Source organism: Octodon degus, unplaced genomic scaffold, assembly GCF_000260255.1.
Source record: "Octodon degus isolate 3935 unplaced genomic scaffold, OctDeg1.0 scaffold00029, whole genome shotgun sequence".
NCBI lineage: Eukaryota > Metazoa > Chordata > Mammalia > Rodentia > Octodontidae > Octodon > Octodon degus.
In genome coordinates, this window is record NW_004524605.1 from 4,572,028 (window position 1) to 4,585,485 (window position 13,458).

General features: G+C 51.2%; 2 protein-coding genes and 2 pseudogenes across 6 annotated transcripts in view; 2 read left to right on the top strand and 2 right to left on the bottom strand.

The window, feature by feature from the left end:
* Kif3a (kinesin family member 3A) overlaps positions 1-210 on the bottom strand; it is a 47,270-nt gene extending 47,060 nt beyond the window's left edge. For all 4 annotated transcript variants that reach the window (XM_023713190.1, XM_004629340.2, XM_023713189.1 and 1 more), the window contains exon 1: positions 69-210. In XM_023713190.1, coding sequence (XP_023568958.1) covers positions 69-74 — 6 coding nt within the window. In that variant the 5' untranslated portion in view covers positions 75-210. The remainder of the gene's footprint in view (positions 1-68) is intronic.
* A 1,823-nt stretch (positions 211-2,033) lies between these two features.
* Positions 2,034-3,753, top strand: LOC111816296 (annotated as a pseudogene). Its single transcript, XR_002820725.1, has one exon. The product of XR_002820725.1 is annotated as a gamma-aminobutyric acid receptor-associated protein-like 1 pseudogene (transcript).
* Positions 3,754-4,264: 511 nt separating this feature from the next.
* Positions 4,265-4,884, bottom strand: LOC101572627 (annotated as a pseudogene).
* Positions 4,885-6,141: 1,257 nt separating this feature from the next.
* Ccni2 (cyclin I family member 2) lies at positions 6,142-12,018 on the top strand. The gene is made up of 7 exons (XM_023713194.1): positions 6,142-6,595; positions 6,815-6,946; positions 7,125-7,196; positions 7,451-7,525; positions 9,125-9,265; positions 10,193-10,423; positions 10,903-12,018. Exons 1-7 carry the CDS (start codon positions 6,239-6,241, stop codon positions 10,987-10,989), a joined length of 1,095 nt encoding a protein of 364 aa, XP_023568962.1. The 5' UTR covers positions 6,142-6,238; the 3' UTR covers positions 10,990-12,018.
* Positions 12,019-13,458: the final 1,440 nt, after the last annotated feature.

A 13,458-nucleotide genomic window follows, 5' to 3' on the forward strand; every position in this document is an offset into this window, starting at 1 on the left:
GGCAACGGCCGCGCCCCCGAGCCAGGCCGCGGGCAGTAGGAGCCTCAGTGGCTGAGCGGCTCTCTCACCGGCATGGTGTCCCCTCCCGTGCCCGGCGGACGGCCCGATGGGGTGCAGCCCTACAGTAAGCCCGGGTTTGCGGGAGCGGCTGGTCGAGGACTCCGTGGACACCTCCTCGGCGCTCTCGAGACTGCGGCGCGCAGGGAAGCGCGCCCAGTGCGCAGGCGCGCGGCGAGCCGGCCCCGCCCAACCCCGGGTCTCGAGGTCCTGCCGCGCTTTGAATCACGCCTGCGCAAAAGCGTTCAGAGGCCCTCTCCTGGGCGCCAGAACCAGACTGCGCCTGCGCGGTGCTGCCCACCTGGTCCGCACCGAGGGGCGGGGTTACCTGGCTGACCCGGTTTGGAGAGGGGACGCGCCTGCCTTAGATCTCGAGACATATACAGTATTTTGAGCAATAATTAAAAACAGTAATAGCAGTTGTGGAGCACAATAATAGCACTGTGCTCCATATGGAGAGCTGAAGACCTTCCCTATGTTACTTTGCTGGACTGCTAATTTATGACGATTTACCATTAAGTGACCTGCATTCTCAAATTTATTTCCCGAATCCAAAGTAGAACCCGGCAGATTTCAATAAATAGTTGTGAAATCCATCCTCTTCCCAACCCGAACCGCTCCCATGAGCGTCAGCGCACACGAGTGAATGTGTAGCAGGGATTTCGAGTTTTAACCTGTCCACTGTGTATAAATCTTGATCCCTCCCCACTTGCTCTCGCTGCTTTGCCCCACCCCATCCAAAGTAAGGCTCCCTGTTAGACTCCATCTCAACAAATGAATTCTGACGACGGCACAATCACCGCAGTCTCTTCCTCACATCCGATCCTTGAATTTCTCAGTAGAGCTTGTTGGATCTCTCTTCAAAGCAGCACTGCTTACCGCTCTCACTAGCATTACAACGATCGCTCACAACTATCTTGATTACGGTCTTGGCCCCTTTCACTATATAGTCAGCCTCCGTATCTGTGAGTTCTGTGTCTATAGATCTAATTAATCGCAAATTTAAAATATCCAGGGAAAAATTTTGCAATGAACATGTATAGACTTTTTTTCTGGTCATGATTCCCTAATCAATATAGTATGGCAGTTATTTGCATAGAACCTAACCAGGGGCCTGGGAGATGGCTCAGTGGAATAAGTGCTTCCCTGGCAAGTGCAAGGGCCTGAGTTCAACCCCCGGTTCTACCAAAAGAATAAAAAGAACCTATCCTGCACCATCTAGAGATTTTTTTTTAAGTGTACAAGAGAAAAATAAACAGAGTTAAACAGGTGGATGTGTGTAACGTACAGGACATTTTATGTAAATTACTCAACAGGTGCTGTTATTGGGGTGGCCTGCAACAATCCTCAATGGATATGTAGGGGCAGCTCTATTTTCAGTAGAGGAGCCAGAGGAATGGTATTAAAACATGAATTAGATCTTGTCTTTTCTCTGTTCAAAATTTTCCATTAATTTTCCTTCTTCTTAGAGAAAAACCACAAGCCTTCTGTCCCTTACAACCCTCCCTCCCACGCCCTGTGCATCAGCCCTACCAGGCCTCCTTCTTACCGTGTTCCAAGCAAGCTTCATCTTAGCATGCAAGGGCTGTGTGCTTACAGTAGAAAGTAAGGAAATCTGCAAAGCCTTCTGTTTACTACCAGTGTATTTTTCTGGGTACTTTTCTTTCTTTCTCTCTTTTTTGAGAAATGCTATAAATGTTTATTAACCATCAGTAACTACTACGAGGTAAATGAAAGCCAGGACTACTCCATGTGCCTGAAGTTCAGTGAGCAAAGCAGATGACAGATGCTCATCATGTGGGTGTATAAGTGCAAAGAAAAATCTGGATTTAAGTACCTACAAGTGGCCTCAGTAGTTCCATCTGTGGTGAGGTACAGTAGTGCAGAGCAGATCAGACAATACTTGCTCTTTAAAAAAAAATACTGTTGGGAGCTCTCTGAACGCTGGTCAGGTGCAGTGGCCACGGGAGCTACAGTTTCTGGAGCGATCCTCTGGGAGCCCTGCCATCGGCCTGAGCCGGCGGGACGCGCGCGACGCACTCTTCAGCGAGGGAGGCAGGCCCCGCGCGGGGATCTGGAAAGAGAGCCTGCGGCCCACCATGAAGTTCCAGCACAAGGAGGACCATCCCTTCGAGTATCGGAAAAAGGAAGGAGAAAAGATCCGAAAGAAGTACCCGGACAGGGTCCCGGTCATCGTGGAGAAGGCTCCTAAGGCCAGGGTGCCTGATCTGGACAAGAGGAAGTACCTAGTGCCCTCTGACCTTACTGTTGGCCAGTTCTACTTCTTAATCCGGAAGAGGATCCACCTGAGACCTGAGGACGCCTTATTCTTCTTTGTGAACAACACTATCCCTCCCACTAGCGCTACCATGGGCCAGCTGTATGAGGACAACCACGAGGAAGACTATTTTCTGTACGTGGCCTACAGTGATGAAAGTGTGTATGGGAAGTGAGTGATGGAAGCCCAGCAGATGGGAGCACCTGGACATGGGGGTAGGGGAGGGATGTGAGTGGGACTTGAGGGAAGAGCGGGAGGGCTCCCACCATGGAGAAGACGGAAGGAGGAGACCTTGGAAACTTACACTGCACACATTGTCGTTCATATCTTCACACACTCAGTTGATGTTTTTTTGCTGCTTCCTCAGCCCAGGGAGAAAGCATGTCAGGACAGAGCTGCTAGATTGGCTTCGATAAAGGAGGGAGAGGTCCTAAGTTCATGACATTGCCTAGAATTAAGGTTTTGGGACTTCACAGTAGGTCAGAAGGTGGGAAAGTTAAAGCCAAAAGTGAATGCAATTCAGCAGCAACTCTCATCTCTTTGGGCAGAGATTCGATTTTTGCCATTTGCACAAGTAGGAAAGGGAACAGGAATTTCTTAGGAATTGTGGCAGTGGACCACACCTGGGGACCAAAAGACAACCACACTAATTGAAGCATTGCAGCCCTTGATCTTTCCAATTTCTCCACGCCCTGCATCACCTGCTAGTCTCAGATGTGAATGTCACAGTCCCTCTCCAGAGATGGAGTAGACACCCACACAGATGCTCAGAAGGAGCTGTCTTAACTTTGAAAAAGAGCAGTCTTGCAGGAGGGGATTGTGATTCCCTTTAGTTTTGATAGCATTAAACTGGAACTGACTGACAAGCTTCTGTCTTAACCTGCTCTCTCTGGTGCCCCTTGTCTCACACCTACTTAGGAATATTCTCAACCTTGGGCACTTTAAGTTGCAGGCTACAGCCAGTGTTTTTTCGTGTTGCCTTTAGCAGTTCCCACGTAGAGGGACAGAGCTGTCTTTCATGTGGAAGTGCAAGTATGAGGAAAGGTAGATGATCCACACTTCCCACACATCCAGAATTCTCGCTCCCTCGCCATTGTCCCTCAGTCTCACGCACAGGAATGCTAAGTGACAGTGACGGCCAGCTGCTTCCCTCCTCTGGTTTTCATCCACTGCAGCTGCTAATTAGAAATGTTTGGAGGGATGTCTTTTAGTAATTCATAGGGGATTAATCAGTTTCTTTTCATTTAAGGGTCAAGGGTGGGGGTGGGGAGCAGGAATTGCACTCTGATGTGACATTTCATCTCTGCTAATGAAAAGGATCCTTTCTGTTGGGAACTCTGTGTGTCCTGTCAGCTTCAGGTTCTTGTAAATGAAGTCAACCATGTCAGGCCAAGGAAATAAAGTAATTGCTTACTGTAAAAACCTTCACAAAAAAAAAAATACTGTTGAGGTAGGAGCATGGGTACACACAAATATGCCTAAAGTATATGTTTGCTGGATAACATGCCAATCTAAAAAACAAACAAACAAATAAATAAATAAATAAATGCTGGGGCTGGTGAGATAGTTCAGCAGTCTAAAGCACCCGCCTAGACAAGCTCAGGCAGGTGCAGGGGACCTTGGTTCGATCCCCGGTACTACGTGCTGCGCCAGCCCCACCCTCAGGGCAGGCTGAGCCAGCAAAAAAATAAAAAAGAAAGCTCATGTCTAATAGAGTGCTTATTACAAGTAAGAATAGTGCTAACAATGCTTATCAAACAGAACAGTGGTAACAGAACGCTTGGCATATAGTAAGACTAATGTTTAACTTTTAGCTGGTGTTAACTCTTCTTTTCACTTGACATATGCATGGTAGCCAGGAGTTTACGGCCATGTCTGTGATTGCTGATCACCAGGTTTTCTCCTCATCACGGACTTCTCCCAGGAGACTCAGTCGTCCTCTTCTTCCTCGGGGTCGCTGATCTCTTCATGGCATTCTTCTGTTTATGCAGCCAGTGGCTCCAGATGTTCGTCATTCTCTTCCTGAAATCAGGTATCAAGGTCGTCTCCATGGAGGTGCTTGTTTCTCCCAGGAGGCACTCTGCTCTCGCAGCCTGTTCTTCACCAGGTGCTTTTGACACACTCTCCGGATTATTGCTTTTCTGTGTTGGCCTCTCAGGCATCATCAGACCTTCCTGAGTCTCCTCAGGCAATTCATCCTTCAAGTCATGGCTGGAAGCTTTGTCCGAATCATCATTGCTTGGCACATCCTCTTTATGGATGCGCATGAAAGTTGGCGGAGTGACAGTGAGACCTAGAGCGGACTGGGTGGCGTAGTTTCTTTTCAAATACACACAAGTGATCTTCTCTGAATAGCTCAGCTTTTTCCACTTATTCTGTGAGAAGTACTTGGAAATCTCCATGAAGACCTTATGCCTCTGTTTGGATTTCAGAGCATCTTCCGTGGGGTGTTTTTCTCCATGACCCTGGCAACGGTCTGACGTCAGACAAGACGGCTCAGCAAGGCAGTGGCAAGCTGGCGCACCTCTACTTTCTTTATCTTTAGTCATTTAATCTACATTCTACATGGTTACTTTCTGAAATAGATATTATATATTCTTATTTTATGCAGAAAGAAACTGAAGCACGATGCTATTAAATAACATTTCCAAGGTCTTATATATTGGCGGTGATGAAGCGCACACCCACATCCAGTCCCAGAGAGGTCTTCCTCAGCTGGCAGTTATCTAATGCACTCCTTCACCTCTCTTACAAAGTCTTTGTTCACTCAGCACCTTCTCAAGGAACCCTACTGCAATCTTCCAGTTCAAACTTTCAACCTTCTGGCCTGGGGGTGTGACTCCACCATACAATGTTGACCTAGCCTGTGCGAGGCCCTGGTTCAGCCTCCAGCAGCAACCTCCAGCCCACTACTTTGTTGTTGTTGTTGTTGCTGCAATTTTTAGAAGATTTATTTGTCCACTTTGCTTAGCACAACACGGAAATCACAATACAATGAAATTTAAATCAAGGCCTCGGGGCTGGGGAAATAGCTCAATAGAATACACAAGGGCCTAGACAACCCAGAGAAACTTGTGTCTTTTCGCATGTGCGTGTACCAGAATCGAACTCAGGACCTCATGCTAGCCAGGCAGGTGCTGCACCACTGAGCTACATCCCTGGCTCAGACCTTGTGTCTTTAAATTAAACGAACTAACATCCTGTAGAAGGGAGTCAAGCAGCAGAAACTCTTGAACAGCTCTCTCTTGCACTCTATCCGATGCTTCAGATCCTTCCATGGCATTGACTATGGCAGTAGTTTGCTAGTTTACAGTGGTGTGTAGTATTGCACTGTGTGAATATAACAATCTGCTGGACAAGGTGGTGCACACCTGTAATTCCTGCGCTCAGGAGACTTGCAGGAAGATCACTGTGAGCTCGAGTTCAAGGTCCACTTGAACTAGTGAGACCTGTCTCAAAAACGTAGCTAGACCTCACAATTTGGCTCATTCAACAGCTCACCTGGAGAGTGAGGTGTATCCAGCTGGATCCAATTTGGGGCTATTACAAATCGTAGCGCTTTGAGCGTTTTGTAGGTGTCTTTTTGTAGACAGGTGCGATTTCTACAGGACACAGACCCAAAAGAGGAAACGCTCGGGTTTCCCTATAGTCAACTTGTTTGTTTCTCCTAACCAGATTGTTCTGTCCCCGCACTTAACACTCCGTGGCCCTCAATAAACAGATAAATGCGTGGATGCACGAACCACCTGTGGAGAGCGTTGTACCGCGAGGTCAAGGCGCGAGAGGCCCCGCAGCTGGTCGGAAGCCCCAGGTGTCGGGAGCGGCTCGGTCCGGCGGGGCTTTGGACGGCGGGGCGGGGCCGGGCGTTAAGAGCCCACCTGTACGGTGGCGGGCGCAGCCCCAATGGCCTCAGGCGCGCAGGGTCCTGGCAGCTCCGAGCCGCCGTCGCCCGGGGTCGGAGCCGAAGCCGCGCTGAGCTCCGGGGACTCCCCAGACTCAAAGCCCCACCCGCCTCCACTGTCGCCGCCCGAGCTCAGGCGGACCCCGGAGTCCCGGGACCCCCGGGCGCCTCCGCGGGAGCCCAGGTCGCCCCAGCTCAGGGCGAGCTCGGACTCCGCCGTCCCCGAGGCTCGGGCCCTGTCGTCCCCGTGGCCCCTGCCCTGCGACTCCCGAGGCCTCCTGGACGAGCGCCAGCTGCTGGCTCACCTGCAGGTGGCGCTGAGCCGGGAGGCGCGCCTGTGGCGGGGCGGGAGCATCCAGGTTCGCGGCTCCCCTCGGCCCGGGCCTTGTCCCTCGGGCGGGAGGGGCTCCCTGGCGGGTCTCCTGGTGGGGGGGGGTCGGGGGGGAACTCTGCTCAGGACAAGATGCGGGAGCGAATGGGATCGGGCGCGGACCCGCCGTCCTCGCACCCTGGCTCAAGGGCCAGGGCTTCCGGGTCCCCTTCCAGGAGACCTGCCCTGCCAAACCCTCCCTTTCCAGCAACCCGAGATCCGCGACGCCTACCGGAGAGTCGTGGTATGGCTCCTGGGGCTGGAGAACAAGTTCACGTTCTCCTGCACCACTTTTAGCCTGGCGCTCAGCATCATTGGGCGCCTCTTGGTTTCCTACCAGGTGAGTAGGGCGGCCTCCAAAGGGCTGTGCTGGAGCCCGGCGCGTGAGCGGGAGGCCGAAGTTGGAGCCGCGTCCCGCCCACCCCGCCCTGCCTGGCTCCGAGACCCGCGGCCCGCAGGGTTGGAATGGGTAGGCGGGAGGACCCGGCTGGAAAAGTCTCCCTCCCACACACCCGCAGGAAGCAGAGGGACGCACTTGGCAGGACTGGCTTAGCGGCGGCGCTTCGAGCCTATGCAGTGCCCCTGAGCAGGTACCGTGTGGCCGCTTGCTGCCCGTCCCCTGACAAGGAAGCACGACTAGGAAGCTGTGGTTCAGAACCCAAGAGCATCCCCTCGGGCCTGTGTAGGAGCGGCAGCATTTTCCATTTTCCTCCAATCTCCTGGAGGAACGGTGTTTTTTGTTTTGTTTTTCTTTCCCGGGGAGGGGGCTTATTTTCTTAAAGCATCCCTCACGGGTCCTTTCCAATTTGCTTGTGGGGTCTGCCCAAATGTGTTTATGCTGCAGGTAAGAGACAGTACGCTCCGGTGCGCCGCAATCGTGTGCTTAAGACTCGCTGCAAAACTGAATGAGGAGGATGAGGTAGGGCTCCGTGGAGGTCCTGCCAGGTTGCACCGTAGGAGTGGGGTGTAACCTTGGAGAGCTCACGGGGTCCTGAAAGTGGGTGCCTCAGGGTTTGTGGGCACTTGGGAAATGTGGCTAACTCGCCCCCTTCATGTGGCTTGGGAAACACTCAGACCCCACAAGTGGAAACAGCTGAACCGGCCCAACAGCTGCAGAGGCCGGATCCCAGAGCTACACCTGGCCTCACTGGTTGCTGACCAGATTAGATACAACTTGCACTGAACAGAGGTGCCTGCCGTTGAGTTATGATGAAAAGGTTCCTTTAAGCTGTGTGGCTTGATTTTACCCTTAGAAACTGTCTTTTTTTTTGGGGGGGGGGGTAGGGCCTGCGCTTGCCAGACAAGCACTTATTCTACTGAGCTATCTCCTCGGCCCCAGAAACTATGTCTTTAAAAAGCTGCATAGACAGGGAGCTCGGTCCTTGGCACCTTTTCCTGCAAGGTGCAGAGCTGTGTGCTCAGCTGCAGGGTTTCACTGTGGCTTTCTTTTTTTTTTTTAATTTGTTTGTGTGTGTGTGTGTGTGTGTGTGTGTGTGGCCAGCTCAGCCCACCAAGGGGTGGGGCTGGCTGGCATGTGGTGCTGGGGGATTGAACAGCAGTCCCTGTACTTTGCTAAGCTTGTTCTAAGTAGGTGCTTTAGACCACTGAGCCATCTCACCAGCCCCTCACTGTGGCTTTCTGATCACCAGTGTGTGTTAGGACTCTTCTCAGACCCACGCTGCCCTCTACCTTATCCACTGCAGTGATGGGGAAATCACGACCCTTTTCAGTCTCCCTGGGTTGATGTGGGTCTGAGGATGAGGGCGTGTGCATCCAGTTCTGAACATTCAACAGTTTTAATCCTTGTTGGTTAAACATAATTTGTATCCAAGTTGTTTTTGTCCAACAAAAAAATAAATGACCCTTAAAAGAAGTATCTCTGGGAATATTTTGCTCATCTGCAAAAAGAAGGAAACTTGAATGCTCTTGGTACTTTAATGTTTACTCACAACTTTTTTTTTTGGCAGAAGCAGGGATTGAACTCGGGCCCTTATTCTACTGAGCCATCTCCCCGGCCCCTTCACAGACAACCTTAGTTATTTCCTCTGGCCTAGTACATACTGCTGGAGAAAAGTTAGTTTTCCTAGACCTGTACTACCTTCAATTAAGGTTGAAGGGAAGGTATATGCAGTTGTAGTGCAATAGAAACTGGGGGGAGGTTTTGTAAACACACTTCGCAGGAAACCCAAAAGCCTAAATGTCCTCTCTGTGAATAGCTGTGAGAGGGCTGGGGAACAGGGATATCGGACCCCATCGCTCCAAGAAAACACTGGGTAAGTTGTTGTGGTTGACCAGAGATGGCACAGCCCCAGCCTCCAGAACACTGGAGTCTGAGCAGTGTCACAGCTTCCTGGGGACTTGCCAGCAGCTGGCTGGTGTTTCCTCTCAAACATTTCCTGTGGCAGGCTGCTAGATGACAACTCTCCTCAGGTTATGGATACCCAGTCCCTATACATGAGACAACAAAAGCTACTATAACGTGATGTAGAGCTTTGGCCTCTTTATTGTCTTTTTACAGTCAATTCCATGTGTAACGGACTTCACGAAGCACATTGGCTCCCGCTATTCCCAGAAGAAGCTGCAGAGGATGGAGATATCTATTCTGAGGAACCTGCACTGGGACCTCCACGTTGCGACACCTCTGGACTTCTTGAACATAGTAAGCGCAAGGCATTTGCAGAGTCTCCCCGAGACTCATGTGTACCATTGGGACAGCTGTTCACGACACAGGACAGCAAAGCACAAGTGGCACAGGTCCTTGCACATGCACCACAGTGAGGTGACCTACAAGGCTCACTGCACATGGAAGAGTGAAAACGTGTCGTAAGTCCAACACCATTGCACCAGCCTCTCCTTTTTACAGGACAATAAATTAACTTGACAAAGATATTTAGATGCCACTATTATGGTTTCTTTTTAAATACACACTGCAAAAATATTTAACTTTCCGTTCTATGAATTTTGTACATAAATATCTGTCTGCTTTTGCTACACTTTACACACATTCACTTAGCTGTCTTTATTCACCTACACACAATCCTTACTGAAGCTTTAGACCATATTGATCTGGCACTTAGAAAATATCACACATTAGTTTGTCTTGGGGGAATGATCGTCCTTAAGGATGTGATTGTTAGTAAGGCAAAATGATGCGATGGAAATGTCATGGGGTTTGGGTCTGTTAGGAAGCTGGGAAGATTAAATCAATTAAATCGCTAAGGGCTGTTTCCACTGAGAACTGGCCACTGTGGCAGTTTAAGTCAAACATATACAAGTAACTTTTCTCCTACCTTGATCTTGAACACTGTTTCTATTTTTCAGAATGGAAACATTTATCTAGATACTTTAGGCTCCTCATGACCATATCGCAAAGCAAAGTGCTTTTCTCTCCAGGGCTGAAGCTTAGTTGGCCACAGAATGGACAGTAAGCCTCAAGCCCCTTCTGGGACCCTGGACAGAAAGGAAAAGGACTGGGGTCCTATTGGATGCTCCCCACTGGAAAACTGAAATTGTTTGGACTTTTGGTCACTGATTGTATGAAAAGTATGGGGTTTTCTGTTCTAACATTAAAAACCATGGTGTCTAGTTCCACGCCCTAATGATGCTGAGCCAGCCCCACATGATGAATCTGCTGCCTCAGACGAGTCCTTCCCGCCACGTCGCATCCCTGACCAGGCAACTGCAGCACTGTATGGCGGGCCACCAGCTGCTGCAGTTCAAGGGCTCCACACTGGCTTTGGTCATCATCACCTTAGAGTTCGACAGGCTCAAACCAGGCTGCTGTGATCCTATATCTGATCTGCTAAAGAAAGCACAGGTAGACATCAACTTTGCCCCAGGCCAGGCTCTAGTTGTCCCCATTCAGCTGACACTCTAACTCTACCAAGGTAAGAGGTACCCAGGGCCCTTCCTGGTTGCCAAAGGGCGGCAAAAGATGCCCTGGCCGTGACAGCTCCGGCAGCAGTAGGCCTATGGCTGGGCAGTGCGTACGTGGCCAGCCTGTTGACCTGAGCGTAGCGCACATTCCTTCTGGACCAACGGGAGCGGGCTTCTGACAGCGACAGTCTTCAGTATCATGGTAGGGCTGCATGTTGGACCTGTCAGTGGCCATCTGAATACAGCTTGTGGGAGCAGGCTGAAGCCCTCGGGACAGATGGGGCAGGATGGAATGCATAATGAGGAGTGCTACTGAGGTTGAGCTGGGTGCTGGGCTGCTTCATGAGAACGCGGCAGCACTTGGCTGCCGACGCCTCAGAACCAAGGACGGCTCTGCTCAAGGCTGGCCTCTGCACACAGGTCGGTCCTGAGCAGTACAGCCGCTGCAAGGAGCTTATGCTGCAGGAACTGGAAAGTTCGTTGTTATCTGCCCAAGCAGACAACTAGCCACCTGGCACCCAGCTTCTCTGCCACTACCCCGGGGCTTCTGAGATGACGGGAGCCCTCCTGGCTCGGACACCTGGGAATTCTCCGGCTTATACTAATCCTGTAAAAAGGGTAGCAAGCCCTGGAAGAGCAACCACGGGAGTTCTGCAGTCCTCAGAGAAAACAGGGGCAGGGCTCAGTAGAGGTAAATTGGCCGGGCAGACACCTCCCTGCCTCCTTGCTCCTGGTGAAATGGGGAGACCTGAGTGGGCCTTGATCCCGGCCAAAGGGCAGGGGGCGGTCCTCACTGGCCACTTCCTGCTGTTCTACTCACCAGCGCTGGTGGGGCGCTCCAGCCTCCCACGCCTATCCCAAACATGCGCCCACATGCTTCCTTGCAGCTGTTCAGTCCTCCACACCCACTTACCCTGCCTGGTGGTGACATATCTTTTTGGGTATGGACCATGTGTAGTAACGTGTAGTAACCCTGAGCAAGCAATAAGCACCTTCATCCTTTGCCCACTATCCCATCCAGGGATTGAGCCCAGGGCACCCTGCCACCGAGCCACCCCCAACCCCTTCTAGATTTTGAGACAAGGTCTTCCTAAGTTGCCCAGGGTGGGCTCAAACTTGATTCTCCTGCCGCAGCCTCTTAAGTGAGGGCATTTCTTGGACTAGCAAGAGGAAGGCCTTGCCGACGAATGCATGTTACTGGGTATACCTGTGCAGCCAGCTCAGCTTCTTGTTGGGCTGGGAGCAGGTACTGGGGCCCGAGCTGCTCCCACTGCTGTTAGGTTACTTGTGCAGAGGAGGAGACCAGCTGCCTCTCTGAAGCCTCGATACTACTGAATCTCTGCGCTGGAGCTGTGTCAGTAGTACTGGGGGCTTCAATGACTGAGCCATGCACTTAGAGGGGGCTGTGACATTTCCTTGGTGACTTTTCTGTTTTGTGAATGCTGTTCTGTGGAGGTTTGGGGGTGTGGCAGCAGTCAGGGACCATATCTACAATAATCAGGTCTATATTGTCAGTGTAATTGCTACCTTTTCTTGACAAGCCTTGTTTTGGAGAGTTTACATTAAAATAAACTTTGTCAGCAATGCTGTCCGGATCTTATTTGCATCTGTGACTGTTTAGACTCCATAGTCAAACAGAGCACTCTCCTGATCGCACACCAGTAACCGCGATCAGCAGCCGTCATCTAGGCAGATCCTGGAAGACCAAAGTGAGAGACAGGGCCGAGAGGTGCTGAGACGCCACAGTTGCCCTGGCCTCTGTCCTTCTAGTGAGGGGCGCTGGAGCAGGTGGGAAGGAGCACGTTCTGAAGGCCCACACCAGCCCACACAGGCTCAGGTTTTGGGGAACTGCTGGAGGCTGCTGGTCTAACTTGGTGGCTCCAGCCATAAACAGCTCCCAGAGCTGTTCTCACTCTGTTGGGTGAAGAGAGAAGTGGACCTGTGTACCCTAATACTGAGCTAAGGGACAGCCCTTCCACAAATGCTGGGTGTTGCATTTGGGGCAGCTGACATGCATGTTTTCAAAAAGCCGGGCACTGTCCCAAGTTTGCCTTGGGTCCTACTCTATCAACATTTCAGACATGGGGAATCCCAGTAGGGGGGACTCGTAGAGACAGCCCAGCTTCCTTTCCCCTCCACAGAGGTAAAGACTGGTGAAAGCTGCAGGAATGGGAACGGAGGAAACCAGAGGCAGATGGAGTAAGAGCTACGAGGTGTAGGAGATACCGCCCACCTTTTTTAAAAAATGTATTTGGTAAGGGTCTCACTATGCAGCTCAGAGTCCTAGCGATCCTATTTTCAGCCTCCCCGGTGCTGGAATTACAGGTGTCTACCACACCCAGTTTCAGTGGCCAGCTCAGCACACCCGGGGGTGGGGCCAGTACATGGTGCTGGCGATTGAACCCCAGTCCCTGTGCTTGCCTAAGCAGGTGCACTGTCCACTGAACTATCTCACCAGCCCTGCCCACCTTTCTTGATGTGGCCACAGAATCCTTCCCCAGATGAGGGGGTTTGGGTAAGTCTGTTCCCACACCCTGTCCAGCTCTTTCCTCATAGCTAGATGAGAACACTGCCTCTCCCGCACCCCCCAACCCAAGGTAGAGGTGAGCTGTGCAGGGCCAAGGCCTCAGTCCCTATTTTCTCATTTTTTCATCTTTCTAGGATTAGAGAGGCCCACAATAAATGGTCTCAGGTGCAGGACTTTTCTTCAGCCACCAGTCTTCCCTTCCTGAGCCAAACAGCATCCCACCTCTAGAAAACTATTTCTTCAGCACTTTCACTGTCAAAGCAGGGACGCTAACCGTGCTACATCTCGCTCTCCTTCCAGAGAAAGACAAGGAGCAGCTGAACCCAGGAATTGAGGAGACAACACCCAACCTTCAAATCCTTCCAGTCTCTTGTGTGTGACCGAGTAACACTGTAACCTCTGCCTCACCTCTAAGCAGGGAACGTGAGGACATCTGATCTGGGACCCTG